Raw genomic sequence first — 16398 nt, 5'->3', positions numbered from 1 at the left:
ACATCTGTCATTGCACACTGACACATACATCCATCATTACACAGGTGCACGTGTCATAACACGCTCACATGTATCTCATTGCACACATGCACAGCCACCTGTCATTACACACACGTCATCACACATGTCTGTTATAACACACACATAGCTCTCATTGCACACACGCACGTACCCACACATCTGTCAATCCTTTTGCAAAGTGCTGGGTAGATCAGAAGGTTTGGGCTCCCCCCAGGGCATGTCGCAGGGAAGGCTGGTCCAGTGGTTAGGGTACTGAGCTGGGACCTGGTTCAAGTCCCTCCCTGTATAGGATGACCAGACAGCAAGTGTAAAAAATCGGGACGGGGGTGGGGGATAATAGGTGCCTATATAAGAAAAAGCCCCTATAAAATAGGGACATCTGGTCACCCTACCCCCGTGTGACCTTGGGTGCATAGGTACCAACTCCATGGGTGCTCTGGGGCTCAAGCACCCACCAAAAATAACTAGGGGGTTCTCAGCACCCGCAGGACCTTTTGTGGGCTATGGTGCTTGAACCGTGCTCCCGCCCCTGCTCTGCACGCACTCTGCCCTGCCCCGGCTTGGCCTCCCCCCCCACCCTAAGGTCCTGCCCCCCACTCAGCCTCTTCCCCGATCACATGGGGTGGGGGGAGGAGGAGGCAGAGCGGAGCACCCACCGGCAAAAAGATGTCAGCGCCTATGCGTGGGCAGGTCCCAGACCCTGGCCATGCCCCAGTCCCCGTCTGTACCATGGGGAACGGCCCAGCCCTGCCCCCAGCCATTAACAATGCCAGGCACTGAGCACATTTCTAGGCCAGGCCCAGGACTTTGCACTTGGACGTAGGTACCTGCTGCAGGCTCGTCCTGAGGCGCGGTGTCTGGGGCCAAGGGCTGGCTCTTCTCTGCCCCGCCACAGGCTGCCATGCAGGGGGTGACGTGGGCTGCAGGGCTGCTCGCAGGCTGGAGAAATGCTGATGTGGGAGGGCGGCCTGCATGCGGGAGGGGAAGGGGGTGTAATTGCACCAACTGCCGGTGCAGGCGTCAGCCCAGCAAAGAGCCCCCAGGCCAGGAAAGCCCTTGGAGTGGAGCAGCCCTGAGCTCCCCTGTCCTCCCATCCAGAACACTCCCCTGTGCTCCCGAGTGCACCAGGCAGGATCAGGCCCATATTTTCCAGCCCTCTTATCCATTATCTGCTTTCTGGGGCACTCCCTCTATCCCACCCCTGCCTGCCCTGCCCTGGGTTCTCCCCACCCACACTGACCTCTGCACTTGGCAGGGGGGTGGGCTGCCTGGTCCGAGCCATCCCCGCAGTTATCGATGCCCATCCGGTCACACACCAGGCTCATGGGGATGCACTTGCTGTTCCGGCACTGGAAGTACGGCTCCTCGCTGCACTCGGACATGTTGAAGCCTGAAATGGACATGGCCAGTGCTGACAGCATGGCAGCTCCTGGTGCGTCGCACACCCCTGGGGGCAGCTAGTTTCACGCACTGGCATGGGTACGTGACTCAATGGCCGAGAGGGGAATGTGATCAAGCATCCAGGCTCCGAGGGATGAGGAGTTTAGGGTACAGGAGATGGCTCAGGGCTGGGGCAAGAGCTTGAGCTGCGGGCTCCGGGAGAGAGTTTGGGTGCAGGAGGGATTCTGAGCTGGGGCAGGGGGGTGAGGCTCGGGAGGAGGTTTGGGGGTGGGGCAGCTGGGCGGCACTTACCTCAGGCAGCTCTCAGAAGAAGTCGGCATGTCCGGCTCCTAAGTAAAGGGGCCAGGGGTCTCCGTGTACTGCCTGCGCCTGCAGGCACCTCCCCTGCAGCTCCCATTGGCCGCGGTTCCTGGCCAATGGGAGCTGCAGAGCCGGCACTTGGGGCAGGGGCAGCACACAGAGCCCCCTGGTCACCCCAGTGCCTAGGAGCCGGACATGCCAGCAGCTTTCGACAGCCACGCAGAGCCAGGTCAGGCCTGGAGCCTGCCTTAGCCCCGCTGCACCGACTGGACTTTTAGCGGCCTGGTCAGTGGTGCTGACTGGAGCCGCCAGGGTCCCTTTTCAACAGGGCGTTCCAGTCGAAAACTGGGCGCCTGGCAACCTTAGCCATGCCGCAGAGTTTCAGACCCAGGATCTCTGCAAGCTGGGCCCTGCAAGCAGGACGTTAACGCCCCACTAGCCACAGGTGAGCCTGCAGGGCCAGCCATGCCAAGAGGCTAAAGGACATGGCAGCACCCACTGCTCTGGAGAGGAGATGGCCTCTCCAGTCGTGGCGGGGAAGGCATCAGAGCAGCAGGGGTATCTGACCAGGGAGAATGGCCTATGGTTTCTCTTGGAACCCACTGGCTGTGGAACCTGGCGGTGACCACTGAGAGCGGAGCCAGGCATTAACGCCACCAACACCCAGCTCACTGGGGTCAGGGACAGGTCGCCACTGATCTCAGCAGGGCCATGAGTGCACCCTGGCTAAAGGGCTCTTTTCAGGGCCAGGAACCCTATGTCTCAGAGCTGAGACAGTCGGCACGACCTGAAGACCTGAACTAGACTGGCCACAGTGGGCTCGGCTCTGCGGCGGCGGCGGGGGCCGGGAGGGTGAGAGAGAGAGCTTGAGGTTGCATGTGAGAGGACGTGCAACCTTGTGTGAGATTGTGGGTGTGCGCGCGCAGGTGTGTGTGTGTGCAGCTGTTCATGTGCAGCCTTGTGTGTGTGTAGGCATATGTGCAGCCTTGTGTGAGATGTGGTATGCGTGTGTGTGTGTGCGCGCAGCCTGTGTGAGACGGTGTATGTCCAGGAATATACGTGCAGCTGTCCGTGTGGGGCATAGGCACACGACAGTCTGTGTTCCAGGTGACTGTGGTGTCCCTGGCAAATAGGTGCATTTTCCCTGTGCTCTGATGAGTGTTCGGGATGCACTATCACACGCGCTTGCTGCCAAGTCCATGTCACTCCTGATCCACCCCCGCCCCCACTGCCCGTCATGTGGCCTTTTGAATCTGCACCCCCTGGGCATTCATGTGCCAGCCCTGCCTCTGCCCCCCACCTGCACCTGATCCAGCCACCCCGGGACAAGGCTCCTGTGAAGCCTGGCGGAGATTCAGCAGGTAGCACAAATACTCAGTTTATTTCCGCCACTGAAGCCTTTTGCCACATGTGCCCTGTCCCTGTGATGGCCAGTGACCAGGCCCCAGGGCACAGCTGGCAAGGGCCCCTATGCAGGTGTGGTGGGGGGCTGGGCAGCTGCTCTTTGGGCTAGACACTGTGGTTGGAGCTGGGCAGTCTGTCAAGGTCCTTTGGCTTGTGCCCCCTGCAGGCGTTGCCCCTCACCCAGACGGAAGGATGTAAAATCGCCCACGAAATCCACCCGGGGCTGCTGCCCCCGTGTCACCAAGCGCAGGGTCAAGTAGTTCCCGGTGGACAGGATGGGCCTAGGGATGCTCTTCCCACACAGCGGGAACCCCAGAGGCTCGGCGGCGCGACCTCTGCCATCATAGAATTGCACATACGATCCAGCATTACAGGGGTCCTGAAGCTCCCAGTCTCCACCGGATGAGGGCTGCCCAGGCCCCCTTTGGCTGGGCCGGGCGGTCTCTGGGGGCAGAGGCGCTCGGGTGGTGTTGGACGGGGGCCCGCCACTGGGGGCCAGGCGCAGCAGGCTGTACACCAAGAAGAAGCGGAACTGGAACTGGACTTTGTCTTTGGGCGACGCGGCCTGCATGGTGAGGGAGCAGTCCGTCCCCGTAGCCACGAAGTAGTAGCGCCGGGAGTCCCTGTGCGAATTGATAATCAGCCCGTCGTCTCTGATGGTCTGCCCACAAAAATCCACCAGGTTAACTGGGGTGGGGAGAGAGAGAAAGAGAGTCACCATCCGAGCCCCTGAATCCCACTGCCTCTGTCCCTGCCTTGGGAGACGGCAAAGAATGCCAACAGCCCTGGGGTGGGAGCAGGCTCGTCCCGCCTAGCGCCCAGCTGCTCTAACAACGCGCACCAGCTCGGACAGCTGCAGCCTGCTCTGGGGACACAGACGCCGCCTTCCAGGGTTGCTCCTCTGACCCCGATTGCCACGATCCACAAACCCCACAGCAGGCAGGAAGGGTTAAAGAGCAGCTGTGGACCCAGGCAGCCCTGCCCCGCGCACCTATGACTGATGCCAGGTTTGGAGGAGCGGCTTCACCAGGGAGAAGCCCAGCTCAGAGGACCCAGCCCTGGGAGAGCATCAGGCCTCTACCCCTCAGCTCCCAGTGGGGAGCCTAGCTGCTGTCAGGCTCCTGTGCACAGTGGGTGCAGTACGATGGCCGGGTCTCTGGTGGGACAGGAGGCATGGTGCTGGGCTCTATTGCCATTAATTTGGTTTTCATGCTTTGCTGTGGCCATAGGTGCTGGAACTAGGAGGGACTGGGGGGGCTGCCGCACCCCCGGCTTGAAGTGGTTTCCATCGTTTACAGTTTGGTTCAAAGTCTCTCAGCACCCCCTCAACACTATAAAAACTGTTCCAGCCCCCACGAGCCTGGCCCCAGCACGGGCTGGTGCAGGAAGTAGCGGAGGGAAGAAGGAAGTGGGTTGATGAGGCAGAAAACCCACTTGCTGCAGGGTGCCTGGGCTGGATCCAGGGTGGAGGCAGGGACTGGGTCCCTAGGCTCACCAAGGAGGTTGCGTGGAGGCCCCAGACACAGGGGACAGAAGGACTAAGGGGCTGGACCTGGGGCAATGTCATGGCACTGCTGAATTAAGCTCTGGTTCATCCAAAAGGGCTGAGCGTAACCGTGGCCTGGCTGGAGGCCATGGGCGGATGGGACAGCCGGTCGCAGGGGCTATGGAGAGGCAATACCCTGCAACACCGCCCCCAGCGACATGGCAGCATGTCAGCTTGCAAGGCACACCCCTGCAGAGGGGTAACAGCCCCCCAAGGTCACCATGGCTCCCAGGATGAAGTCTGTCTGGGGGGATAATCCCAGGGCTGCTGGGGGCTGGGCCAGCTGAGAGCAGGGGACTGGCAGACCACAAATCTCAGGCGGGGTTGTTGGCACTGGGGCTCGGGCAGTGATTTCACTGCCAGCTGAGACCCTGGCCCTGCTCCGTCTGGGGGGCACCAGGCTTGAGGGGCTGGTGGAAGCTGTTGTCCACAACAACCTGCACCAGTCATGCCTGCTGCTGCCCAACCCTCCAGTCAGGGAGAAGGGGTAGCAGGGAGGAGACCCCAGAGAACTACAGCTTTGACAAACCTTCCCAATACACAGACTGGAAGCAGTAATTTGCAAGATTTTGAACTGGGAAAAAAAAAAAAAAAAAAACACAACTCCACAAAGAAACTGGAGATATTCAGGTATCATCTCGAATTTATGCCATGGGGAAACAGGCAGAGAATATCTTTAAATCTATTGACTTTACTGAAGACACAGTCACAAAGGAGGACTATGAACAGGTTTTGGCTATGTTTGATGCATATTTTATACCTCAGAGACATGTAGTTTATGAAAGAGCATGTTTTCACCAGAGAATTCAAAAACCAGGGGAAAATGTTGACTGTTTTTTAAGAGCTCTGAATACATTGGCTGAAACCTGAGATTTGGGGAATGCAAAACAGGAAAACATCAGAGTCAGGCTGGTTATTGGGTTAACAGATAAAAGCCTTTCACAGCAGCTCCAGCTGAAGAGATTTAACCCCAGCCACAGCTATACAGAGAGCGAAGCAGTCAGAATTAGTCAAACAACAGGCCAAATGGAAGGAGCAACTTGAAAAACTTGAAACTAGCTTAGAAGCTGCAAACAGACACTTGGGTGTTATCATAAACCCCAGAGGCCAGGAGAGAGAACTCCTAGGCTAAGAGGGACAAATTCCAGCCTAGTGCCCAAGGTGTGGAAAAAGTCGTGTCCCAAGAGATGATTCATGTCCAGCCAGAGGCGCATGGTGTAATATGTCCATGAAACATGGACATTTTGTGGCTGTTTGCTGCACCAAAGCAGTCAGGGAGTTGACTCATATTACAGACAATCAAGACGAGCCGTTGTTCTGGGATCTATCACTTGTGATGACACAGAACGTGCCTGGAGAGTGAAATGGACTATTCCGTTGGTGAGACTATTGACTTTAAAACTGACTCAGAGCTGACATCATCTCATCAGCAATTGCCTTCAACCCCTCCCAGAGCTGAATTTACCTGTCACAGCTCTGACTAGCCCTGGAGGGATTCTGAGCTGCATGGGCCAGCTCATCACCGAACAACTTACAAAGACAAGAGCTGTGTGTTCAGAGTGTATGTGATCCAAGGACACAGACCAACAGCCTTCCCAGCCACAGCGGGACAGCCGTGATGGGCCTAGTGAGAACGGTGGAATATTTGGTGATATGTCTGAAAGAAGATCCAATGCAAATGACCTTAAGAGGCAATGCTGAACCATATAGTGAGGGGTGAAAGTAACTTCGGACACTTACCGATACAGGGCCGGGGCTGCCTGGCCCGCACCAGCCCGCACCACCCGGGGCTCCAGTGGTGATTTAAAGCAGGGCTTTGGAGCGGAGCCCAGAGCTGGAGCCCGGAGCAGCTCCGGAGCAGTGGAGCTGCAGGTTTTTACTTGGAGCTGGAGCGGAGCTGGAGCACAGCTCCAAAGCCCTAATTTAAAGGGCCCGGTAGCAGCAGCAGCGTCCGCAGCCCAGGCCCTTTTAAATCACTGGCCCTGCGGCAGCTGCTCCCTTTGCCTCCCCTCCCCCCAACCTGACAGTGGCCGGGGTGGGGGCAAAAGGGGCAGGGATGTTAAAAAGCTGCAGGGTCCTTTGCCACGGCAGCGCTTTAACGTTGCTGCGCTCCCCCCATGCCTCCCTGTTGGTGGCCCTGCCAGTATGGATCCTACCAGCAGGGCTGCCGACGGGGGAGGCAGTGCTTTAATGTGGGGTGCGTACAGGCTGGGTGCGGGGCCGGGGTCTACCCTCCTGCCACTGGTTGACTTCCTCCCCAAAGTGAAAGGAGCTGCAGTGTTCTCCAAGCTGGATGCCTCGAGTGGATTCTGGCAAATTCCGTTAGCCAAAGAAAGTGCTCAACTGACTACATTTATCAGACCCTTTGGGAGATTTTGCTTTCAAAGATCACCTTTTGGAATTGCCAGTGCACCTGAAATTTTCCAAAAACCAATGGCAGAATTGCTAACTAACACAAATGGAGTTGTAGTTTCCATGGACGATATTCTGATATCCTGTCCTCACAGCAGATGGTAACTGGCTCCTCACAGACAAAAGCTGGGCAGACACTCTGGTCCTCTCCTGATCCGTCAGTCCACTATGTCCAATGGAGCCATCGACTCACTCCCGCAGTGTCCTGTCCTGGAGGGGTTGTGCGTGGACCCTGCTTTAGGCAAGGTTACTAAGGCCATCAAGCAGCTGTCCAGGGCCAAGTCTCTGCCCCTGGTTGCATTCCACTTAATGTGTACAAATGTGGAGGTGTTCACCTGGTCAGAAAACTCACCAGCTTTTTCAAGACTATATGGGAACAGGACACTGTGCCCCAGGAATACAAGGATGCCTTCATAGTCCAGCTGTACAAGAGGAAGGGACGCATACCTTGCTGTGAGAACCATCATGGAATCACACGACTGTCTATAATGGGAAGATCCTTGCAGTCCTCAGCAGGCTCATCTCTCACTTAGTGGATTCAGTGAATCCAGAGTCACAGTGTGGCTTTCGGCCTGGCCATGGCACCATGGACATGAGTTTGGCAGAGAAGGCTGGTGAACAGAACAAGGATCTGTATGTGGTGTTTGTTGGCCTGACCAAAGCCTTTGGCACAGTGAATTGCGAGGCCCTGTGGAAACGCCTTAATAATTTTGGCTGCCCAGAGAAGATGATTGCTGTCATCCACTCACTTCATGATGGCATAATGGGCAGGGATAGCTCAGTGGTTTGAGCATTGGCCTGCTAAGGATTGAATTCACAACCCTGGGTTTAAGGGGTCCATTTAGGGAACTGGGGTAAAAATCTGTCTGGGGATTGGACAAGAACCTCTTGAGGTCCCTTCCAACCCTGATCTTTTATGATCTATGACTCATCAGAAGCCTTCCCTGTCACCAATGGCAGTGGCTCTCAACCTGTCCAGACGACTGCCCCCCTGTCGGAGTTGGATTTGTCTTACCTATGCCATGTTTCACCTCACCTAAAAACTACTTGCTTACAAAACCAGACATAAAAATACAAGTGTCACAGCACACTGTTACTGACAAATGGCTTCCTTTCTCATTTCTACCATGTAATTATAAAATAAATCAACTGGAATATAAATATTGTACTTATATTTCAGTGTATAGTATATAGAGCAGTATAGATTTATGGAATTTTAGTTTGTACTGACTTCACTAGTGCTTTTTATGTAGCCTGTTGTAAAACTAGGCAAATCTCTAGATGAGCTGATGTCCCCCTGGAAGACCTCTGCGTACCCCTGATTGAGAATCACTGACCAACGGTACCAAACAAGGATGTGTAATGGCTCCAGCCCTCCTTGGCACTGTCTTTTCAGCCATGCTCTTGATCACATTCCAGGACTTTGACAGAGGCTTAGACCTCTGGTTTATATTGGATGGGGGTCTAGTCAATCTACAGCGACTCAGGGCCTGCACCAAGGTCATTGAACAGCTACTAAGAGATCTCCTGTTTGCTGACAACTGGGCTCTCACTGCACATGCACTCGAGGACATTCAGCTTATTGTGAACCACTCTGCCTATGCCTCAAAATGCTTCGGTTTCACAATCAGCCTGACAAAGGCAGAGGTCATGCACCAGCCAGCACCAGAGCACCCGCACCTTGATCCCATCCTCACAACTGACAACACACCCCTCAGCTCAATCAGGCAATTCTGCGGCCTGGGTAGTATGCTTTCCAGCAAGATCACTCAGCACCTGGCAAAGGCCAGCTTGGCATTTGGCAGGCTCACCCATGAACTCCAAAGGGAGCCTGGAGTCTGCCTCAGAACCAAGATAAAAAACCTACCACTCTGTTGTACTCACCTCACTCTTCCCTGGGGCAACACACGGACATTCCACCGACGCCACATCAAACAGCTGAAGAGCTTCCACTACTCTGCCTAAGAGCCACCTAGTGGCAGGACAGGATCTCAGCACAGAGGCCACTGAGAGGTGCTGAATCCCTGCCATCAAGAGAATGCTAATCAGCACTCAGCTTTGCTGGGTTGGACACGAGGTGTGCATGGAGGTTTCCCATATACCGAAAGCAGTGCTCTCCAGCCAGCTGAGGCAGGAACCTGCTGTAAGGCTCAACCCATCCTCATATACAAAGACACCTTGAAGGCCAACCTCAAAGCATGCAAGATAGACATTAAAACCTGGAAACTGGTTGCACTGGACAGACCCAGAGGGAGAGGTCTGTGCTATGAGGCCATGTCCACATTTGAGGAGTGGTGTGTGAGGTCTTTGCAGGGGAAGAGAACACGTCATTAGGCCAACACCTCAAAACTTCCCCTCAACAACAACTACACTTCCAAGACAGGAGAATGCATTTGCAAATCCAGGATTGGACTCATTTTTCATGTAAGATGTCATAAAAACAAATAAACCCAGAACTTAGGTCACCACTAACTGAACACTCACCTATCAAAGCAATAAGAGAATCCATAAGACTCTGATAAGTGGAACTTCCATGGAAGTGAAGTCCTACGCCTTATCAGGCAGTCTGGACTGAAGCTAAGAAGGAAAAATGCATCTTCCACCTAACCCAAAGAAGTTTTTGAAACAAAGAAAGATGGAATCAGTCCTAGCCCTGAGAAAGTAAAAGCAATTCTAGAATTGAATATAACAATCAATGTACCAAAACTGAGACGTATATTGGGGATGGTACAGTATGTTGGCCAATATCTATAAGAACTTTCTTCAGTGACAAAAATCACTGAACAAACTGTTCAAGTTCAAGACATCTTGGCTATGGGGCCAAACCAAGAAATTGCGTTCAAAAAGGGAAAAGAAATAATCTCAACAGCTCTAGTTCTCAACTACGATGTGAACAAACCCACCCTGGTCAGTGCAGATGCAAGCACCTGTGGCCTAGTGGTGTATTGTTTTAACAACAGGCTCTGAGTGGAAACTAGTGCATTTTGCTCTCGCACACTTACAGAAGCAGAAAAACAGTATGAACAAGGAGTGCCTGGCAAGCATATGTCCATGTGAGAATTGTTATAGATAGCTATGTGGACTGGATTCATTTACACTGATAACATAAACCACCTGTAACCCTCATAAATGGAAAAGATATGGATCAAGCACCAATGAGATGCCAACCTGCATAGGCGCCCACTCTGTGGAGCACCCATGGGGAAAAAATGGTAGGTGCTTAGCACCCACTGGCAGCCATCTTCCCCCCTTCCCTTCAGTGCCTCCCGCCTAGGGTGACTAGACGTCCCGATTTTATCAGGACTGTCCCGATATTTGCTCGTTTGTCCCGCGTCCCGACCAAACATTGGTTGGGACACTGGACAAACAAGCAATTTTTGCCCTCCGCTCCGACTCGCGGCCCCTCCCTCACCACAACTCCACCCCCTCTTTCCCCCATTGGATAGCTCCCCAAATCCCCACCCTGGCCCCACCCCCTCACTGCCCCATTGGCTCCCTCCCCAAATCCCCGCCTCTTTCCGAAGCACGCCGCATTCCTCCTCCCTCCCAGGCAAGCGCTGGAGGGAGGAGGCCCGGGGACGGCGGGGTGAGTCTGGCCTGGCCCTGGCCCGAGTGCAGGCAGGAGGGCGGGGCGGTACATGCATGGGGGCAGCCCCGGGTCCGGCCTGGGGAACCGGCTCCCTACGCGCCCATGGGTAGGAGTAGAGGGGCAGCAGCTGCCCGCGTGGGGACTCTGGTTCCTCGGGGCTTCACCTTCGCCACATGCGCCCCGGCCCCGGAGGGGTGTAGTTGGCGCCGGGTGCCAGGCACATGCCCGTTGGTGTCACTAGGCATAGCTACCAGGTAACCCAGGGGAGTGGAAGGCCAAAAGTGCCGATGAAGCTCTTCTGCTCTGGGCCTACCTGAGCCACAGAACTCCATCTTGTGAACTCTCACCTACTTCTATGCTAACGGCTGACATGCTGAAGCAGAAATGGAAGTCAGCTTTTCTAGCAGGCAGCTGCTGTAACCAGGCCTTGCAAGGCCGAGAGATAAGCAGAGGAATGGGAACTTTTCGAATTGTAACTGCTACAGGAGGGAGGGGAGGGAGGGGTAAGAGGGAGGAACAGAACAAAGGCTTACACACAAACTGCTTGGAATAGAAAAGGGAAAATTTGTTTGTATTTGTTGCACTTGATTTGAGACATGCTGGTCTCCTAGTGCCATTTCAGAGCTCTGAAATAAACTTGGCTTGCTTTCTCCCCTCAGTGTCGTTATTGGTGCCAAGCCCACCAGGCAACGAACCCTGTTTGCTATCTCGGGGCCCAGTTCTGGGCAGGCAACATGCCTCTGCCTGACATGCGGCGAGGGAGAGGCGGAGGAGCGGCTGGAAGGGCCGGTCGGGCTGCGGCTCTGCCATGGTGCTGGGGATAATTAGAATCTGTGAGTCTGTCTGCCTCCGGGGAGCAGGGCGGGGGGAGCAATGCGTGCCTGGCTGGGTGTGCGACCCTAGGTGAGGAGATCCCGTCCCGTGATGCTTGGGCGAGTCCCGGCCTGGGGGCCGCGGCAAGGTCCCGCTTCTCCAGCGGGGTGTAGCCCAGTGGCGTGAAGGTCGCTACAGCTTCGCACTCCTGGGCCCGCGGGGAGCTGGAGCCCGCCAGGGAAGGGGCTGCCCCACGCTGGCGCGCCCGCGGCCAGCCCAGGCCAGTCTCTGCGCAGGGACTTGGCGGGGGCGCTCCCCCTGTCCGTGCCCATCTCCGTGGCCTCGGGGTGTCAGTCTTCAGGCTCCGGGCGGGGGTTGTTGCGTCCCGGGAGCCGCTGTTTACATCTGCGTGTGGCCAGCACCAGCCTAGGCGCTTCCTACTTGCTCGTGCTTTTTTTTTTTTTTCCCCCCTCCCCACCAGCTTTTTTATTTTTTGGCTCCCCCCCCCGCATCCCGATATTTCGCCTCTGTGATCTGGTCACCCTACTCTCGCCCATCAGCGGCCCCACCAATCATCGCTTCCCCCTCCCTCCCAGCCCCTCCTGCCTGCCATGGAATAGCTGTTCTGTAGCATGTAGGAGGTGCTGGGAGGGATGGGCGAGGAGCGAGTGCTAGGTGTGCTTGGGGGAGGGGGTGGAATAGGGTGGGAAGAGGCAGGGTGAGGGTTGAGGGAAGGGGTGGAGTGGAGGCGGGGCCAAGCACCCCCCAGCACATTAGAAAGTTGGCTCTTCTGTCAACCTATATTGCTAAGGTTAATGCAATTTAACCTAAATTGTTAAATACATTCCAGAAAAAAATCTGGTAATAGCAGACACTCTGTCAGAAGCCCAGCATTGTTCTCAACTCCCCTGAACTCGAAAATTACGTCAAGGCGCATATAGACCAATGTCAGAAAAGAGACTAGCTGCAGACTTATGCACATTCAGAGGACATCACTATCTGGTCATTGTGGACTATTTTTCCAGGAATATAGAAATAATGTACTTGAAAGACATAACAATGTCATCGAGAAACTGAAGTGCACTTTTGCTCACTTTGGGATTCCAGAACAACTAGTGATGGACAATGAACCACAATTCACAGCAGCAGAATTTATGTCATTCCAAATGAAATATAATTTTGATCATATTATTAGCTGCCCACATTACCCACAAGCGAATGGAGAGGCTGAGAGAGATGTACAGACAGCCAAGAAAATCCTACAGCAGGAAGATCCAATCCTTGTTCCTCTGAGTTACAGATCAATGCCAAGAGCAGCTACTGGATATAGTCCAACATGACTTCTGATGGGAAGACAACTCCGAATTACTGTTCCAACTTTGGAAAAGAATCTAGCTCCAAAGTGGCCAGACATGAAGAGAGGAGCCAAATAGGATAAAAGAGCTAAAGAACATTTTTACAACAGATATCACTCAGAGAACAGCCAGGTCTAAAATGTGGTGACCATGTTCATATTAAATTGGATACAGAAAAAGAATGGACAACTCCAGCTGTCGTGAAGAAAAATAATTCAGCACCCAGATCACAAGTGCTGACACGAGCTGACAATGTAGCGTTCAAACCATCAACATATGCAGTTTGTTCCTCAAAGAACAATCAACAAAGCAAACTCTACAGCTGGTAGATGCAGAACAAGTAGACGAGGACTCAAGGATTCCAACATAGCCAGTTATTGCAACTAATGGACAGCCAGATGACCAAGTCGTTATGCATTCCGGTTGTGTAATTAGAAACCAATACAATTCAGAGACGCTGATCCGTACTGAACATCAAAGACAGCGCGACAGTGTAAATAATACTGTAGCTGGTAGGAATGTAGAACTTACAGGGGGAGATAGGTTTCAGAGTAACAAAAAGAAGAACAGGAGTACTTTGAATAAGGACTGGGAATGGCTGAGCCATTACAAACATTGACTCTATCTCCCCTTGTAAGTATTCTCACACTTATTATCAAACTGTCTGTACTGGGCTAGCTTGATTATCACTTCAAAAGTTTTTTTTCTCTTAATTAATTGGCCTCTCAGAGTTGGTAAGACAACTCCCACCTGTTTATGCTCTCAGTATGTGTGTATATATATCTCCTCAATATATGTTCCATTCTATATGCATCCGAAGAAGTGGGCTGTAGTCCACGAAAGCTTATGCTCTAATAAATTTGTTAGTCTCTAAGGTGCCACAAGTACTCCTGTTCTTTTTACAGGGGGAGATGTGATTGGACGCTAAACTGTATCACACTATTCAGCCACTAGGTGGCACTGTGTGAGACATACTTTATTTAAGCTAAACTTAGCAGTACCTGGCGAGCGTTAAAGGCTCTAACGACGAACACAGCTGGGGTATAAGCATGCTCTGTGCCCAGCCCACATCTGGTTCCGAAGAACATGATAAGAGGTATCTCAATGGCTTGAATTAGAGTAGCTTTAGTGATCCCTCCCCTGCCACTTCACAGAGCCATGGATTTTTCAAAGAACCTCACCCAGTGACATCTGCATCTCGCTCATTGCCTTTGCTGGAGATCTGGCTTCACTTGCCCACAATCAGTTAAGTCTGTGTGTGGTTCTGAGCAACCTCTCTTGCACAGTGCATCTCTGCAAGCCTTTGACCCTCCTCCCCCACTGCCCCTCCCCATGGAGACCTAGAAAGCTCACAGACGTTTAACACAGGAGTTCCTAGGAGGCCCATAAGGTTGGAATCTGAGTGCACACACAACTTGTGTATTTACATTGTTCCCAGACTCTGCAGAGGGCCTCACTCCTCCAGTCCTGTTTTCCCAGCAAGCAAATTTTAAAAAATAACAATGGTGTCACTTTCCTTTCTGAGTAAAAGCAGTAGAGCTTTGCCAATTAAAATAAGTCCCCTTTGGAAATAATTCCATCCCAGCATTAGTCATACTCTGCTCCCCAGGAGCAGGCAGGCTCTGCACCACATGCTGCTGAGGGTGTATTTTTCACCATTTAAAAATATTTTTAACTTGTTCATATATGATCAACCCTACAATAACAAATCAGCGTGCCCCTTCCAGTGCTCATGACCAACTCAGTGATAACAAAAGAGCATGCACAGCCTGGAACTCAGCAGCAGCAACCCTACAATAACAAACTACCCCATCTTCTGCAATTTCACTAGTAATGTCCCATGTGGAACTGTATCAAATGTTTCTCTTTGTCTACAAAATCAGTTATCTTCTCAAAGAAAGGTCAGGCTGGTCTGGCATGATCTATCGATCATAAAACCATGTTGTAATTTATCCCAGTTACCATTTACCTCTATGTCCTTAACCACGCTCTCTTTCAGACTTTGTTCCAAGACTTTGCATACAACTGAGGTCAAACTAATGGGTCACTTTTTTTCCTTCTCTTAAATATAGAAACTAAATTTGCAATTCTCCAGTAGGTCATGGTTGTGCTGACACCACGGTTACAGTCTACTGGACTGTTCTTGGCCTCCCAACAGTGTTGCCCAATGGCCAGAGTCAAAGCGGCAGCTCTTGGGTTTGGGCTATGTGGCCTAATGGCCCAAGAGAGTATGGCCGCCCACAAGCACAGGGCCATGTGGCCTACTGGCCGGAGTCAATATATTGACCCTCAAGTGTAGGGCTGCATGTCCTAGTTGCCAGAGTCAATAGAGCGGCCCTTGAGTGCAGGGCGGCCTGGTCTAGTGGCAAGAGTCAATAGAGCGGCCCTTGAGTGCAGGGTAGCGTAGCCTAATGACTACAGTCAATACAGCAGCCCTTGAGTGCAGGGCAGCACAGCCTAATGGCAAAATCCAGGGGCTGCCACTAAAGGGGGGGTAGGGTCGGGATAGGGGGACCAGGCCCACCCAACTCCACCGGGTCCTGACCCAGGGCCCTAACAGTGGCAGAATGGTCCGCCACTGGGTCAGCAGGGAATCCACCCGCAACATGCTGACCTTACACAGGTGGGAGATACCACTCACTCCACCTCCTGGGTCACTTCCTACCGGGCTTTCTGAAGCTTCAGTCCAGATGGTATCATGGTCTCTGGGCTCCTCAGCGCATGCGACTCCCTGAGACTCTGACTCCAGCCAGTTAACTGTAGGCAACAGGTCTCCAGCTCTCACAGGCAAGAGCTGTAATGACTCCTGGGCTAGAGCCTCCACCGAGCACCTTCCTTCTTGGCAGTCAACCCAGCCGGAGCTTGGCTACTCTCCTTTATACTAGCACAGCAGTTGGAGCAAGCCCAGCAGGGTCTGCCCATAGTGTGGGATTAAGCCTTTCCTGTCTAGTGTTGGGTATGCACACCCCACCACATCCAGTCAGAGAGTCAGAGTCCCAAGTTTATGGATTTATTAAAAGCCCTTGCTATTGGGCTTGCAATTTCATGTGCCAGTTTCTTTAATGTTCTTGGATGGAGATTATCTGGGCCCGCGATTTAGTCCCATTAAGCTGTTTGAGTTTGACTTCCACCTTGGATGTGTAATTTCTACTTCCATATCCTCATTCCCATTAGCCACCCATCCACTGCCCCCAAGCTCCTCATTTGCCTTATTATAAACTGAGACAAAATATTTGTTTAGGCATTGGGCCAGGCCTAGATTATCTTTAATCTCCACCCCATCCTCAGTGCTTGTGGTCCCATTTCTTCTTTCCTTGTTTTCATGTTATTGATATGACTGTAGAACTTTTTACTATTGGTTTTAATTTCCATTGCAAGGTCCAACTCTGCTTAGCTTTTGGCAGTTCTCACTTTATTCCTACATTCTCTGACCTCCAAGAGGTAGCTTTCCTTGCTGATCCATCCCATCTTCCATTCCTTTCAGGCATTCTACTTTCTCTTAATCACCTGTTTGAGATGTTTCAGAGTAGCAGCCGTGTTAGTCTGTATCTGCAAAA

The 16398-nt window shown here is 52.9% G+C and overlaps 1 protein-coding gene across 3 annotated transcripts in view; it reads right to left on the bottom strand.

Moving 5' to 3' along the window:
• The window catches only part of LDLRAD2 (low density lipoprotein receptor class A domain containing 2), a 40223-nt gene that overhangs the window by 2331 nt on the left and 21494 nt on the right, over positions 1–16398 (bottom strand). For all 3 annotated transcript variants that reach the window (XM_054009331.1, XM_054009333.1, XM_054009332.1), the window contains exons 2-4: positions 3307–3813; positions 1262–1411; positions 849–989 (exon numbers count right to left, since the gene is read on the bottom strand). In XM_054009331.1, the coding sequence (XP_053865306.1) occupies positions 849–989; positions 1262–1411; positions 3307–3813 (798 nt within the window). The remainder of the gene's footprint in view (positions 1–848; positions 990–1261; positions 1412–3306; positions 3814–16398) is intronic.

Source organism: Malaclemys terrapin, chromosome 19, assembly GCF_027887155.1.
Source record: "Malaclemys terrapin pileata isolate rMalTer1 chromosome 19, rMalTer1.hap1, whole genome shotgun sequence".
Taxonomy (NCBI): domain Eukaryota; kingdom Metazoa; phylum Chordata; order Testudines; family Emydidae; genus Malaclemys; species Malaclemys terrapin.
This window is presented reverse-complemented; position numbering and strand designations above follow the sequence as displayed.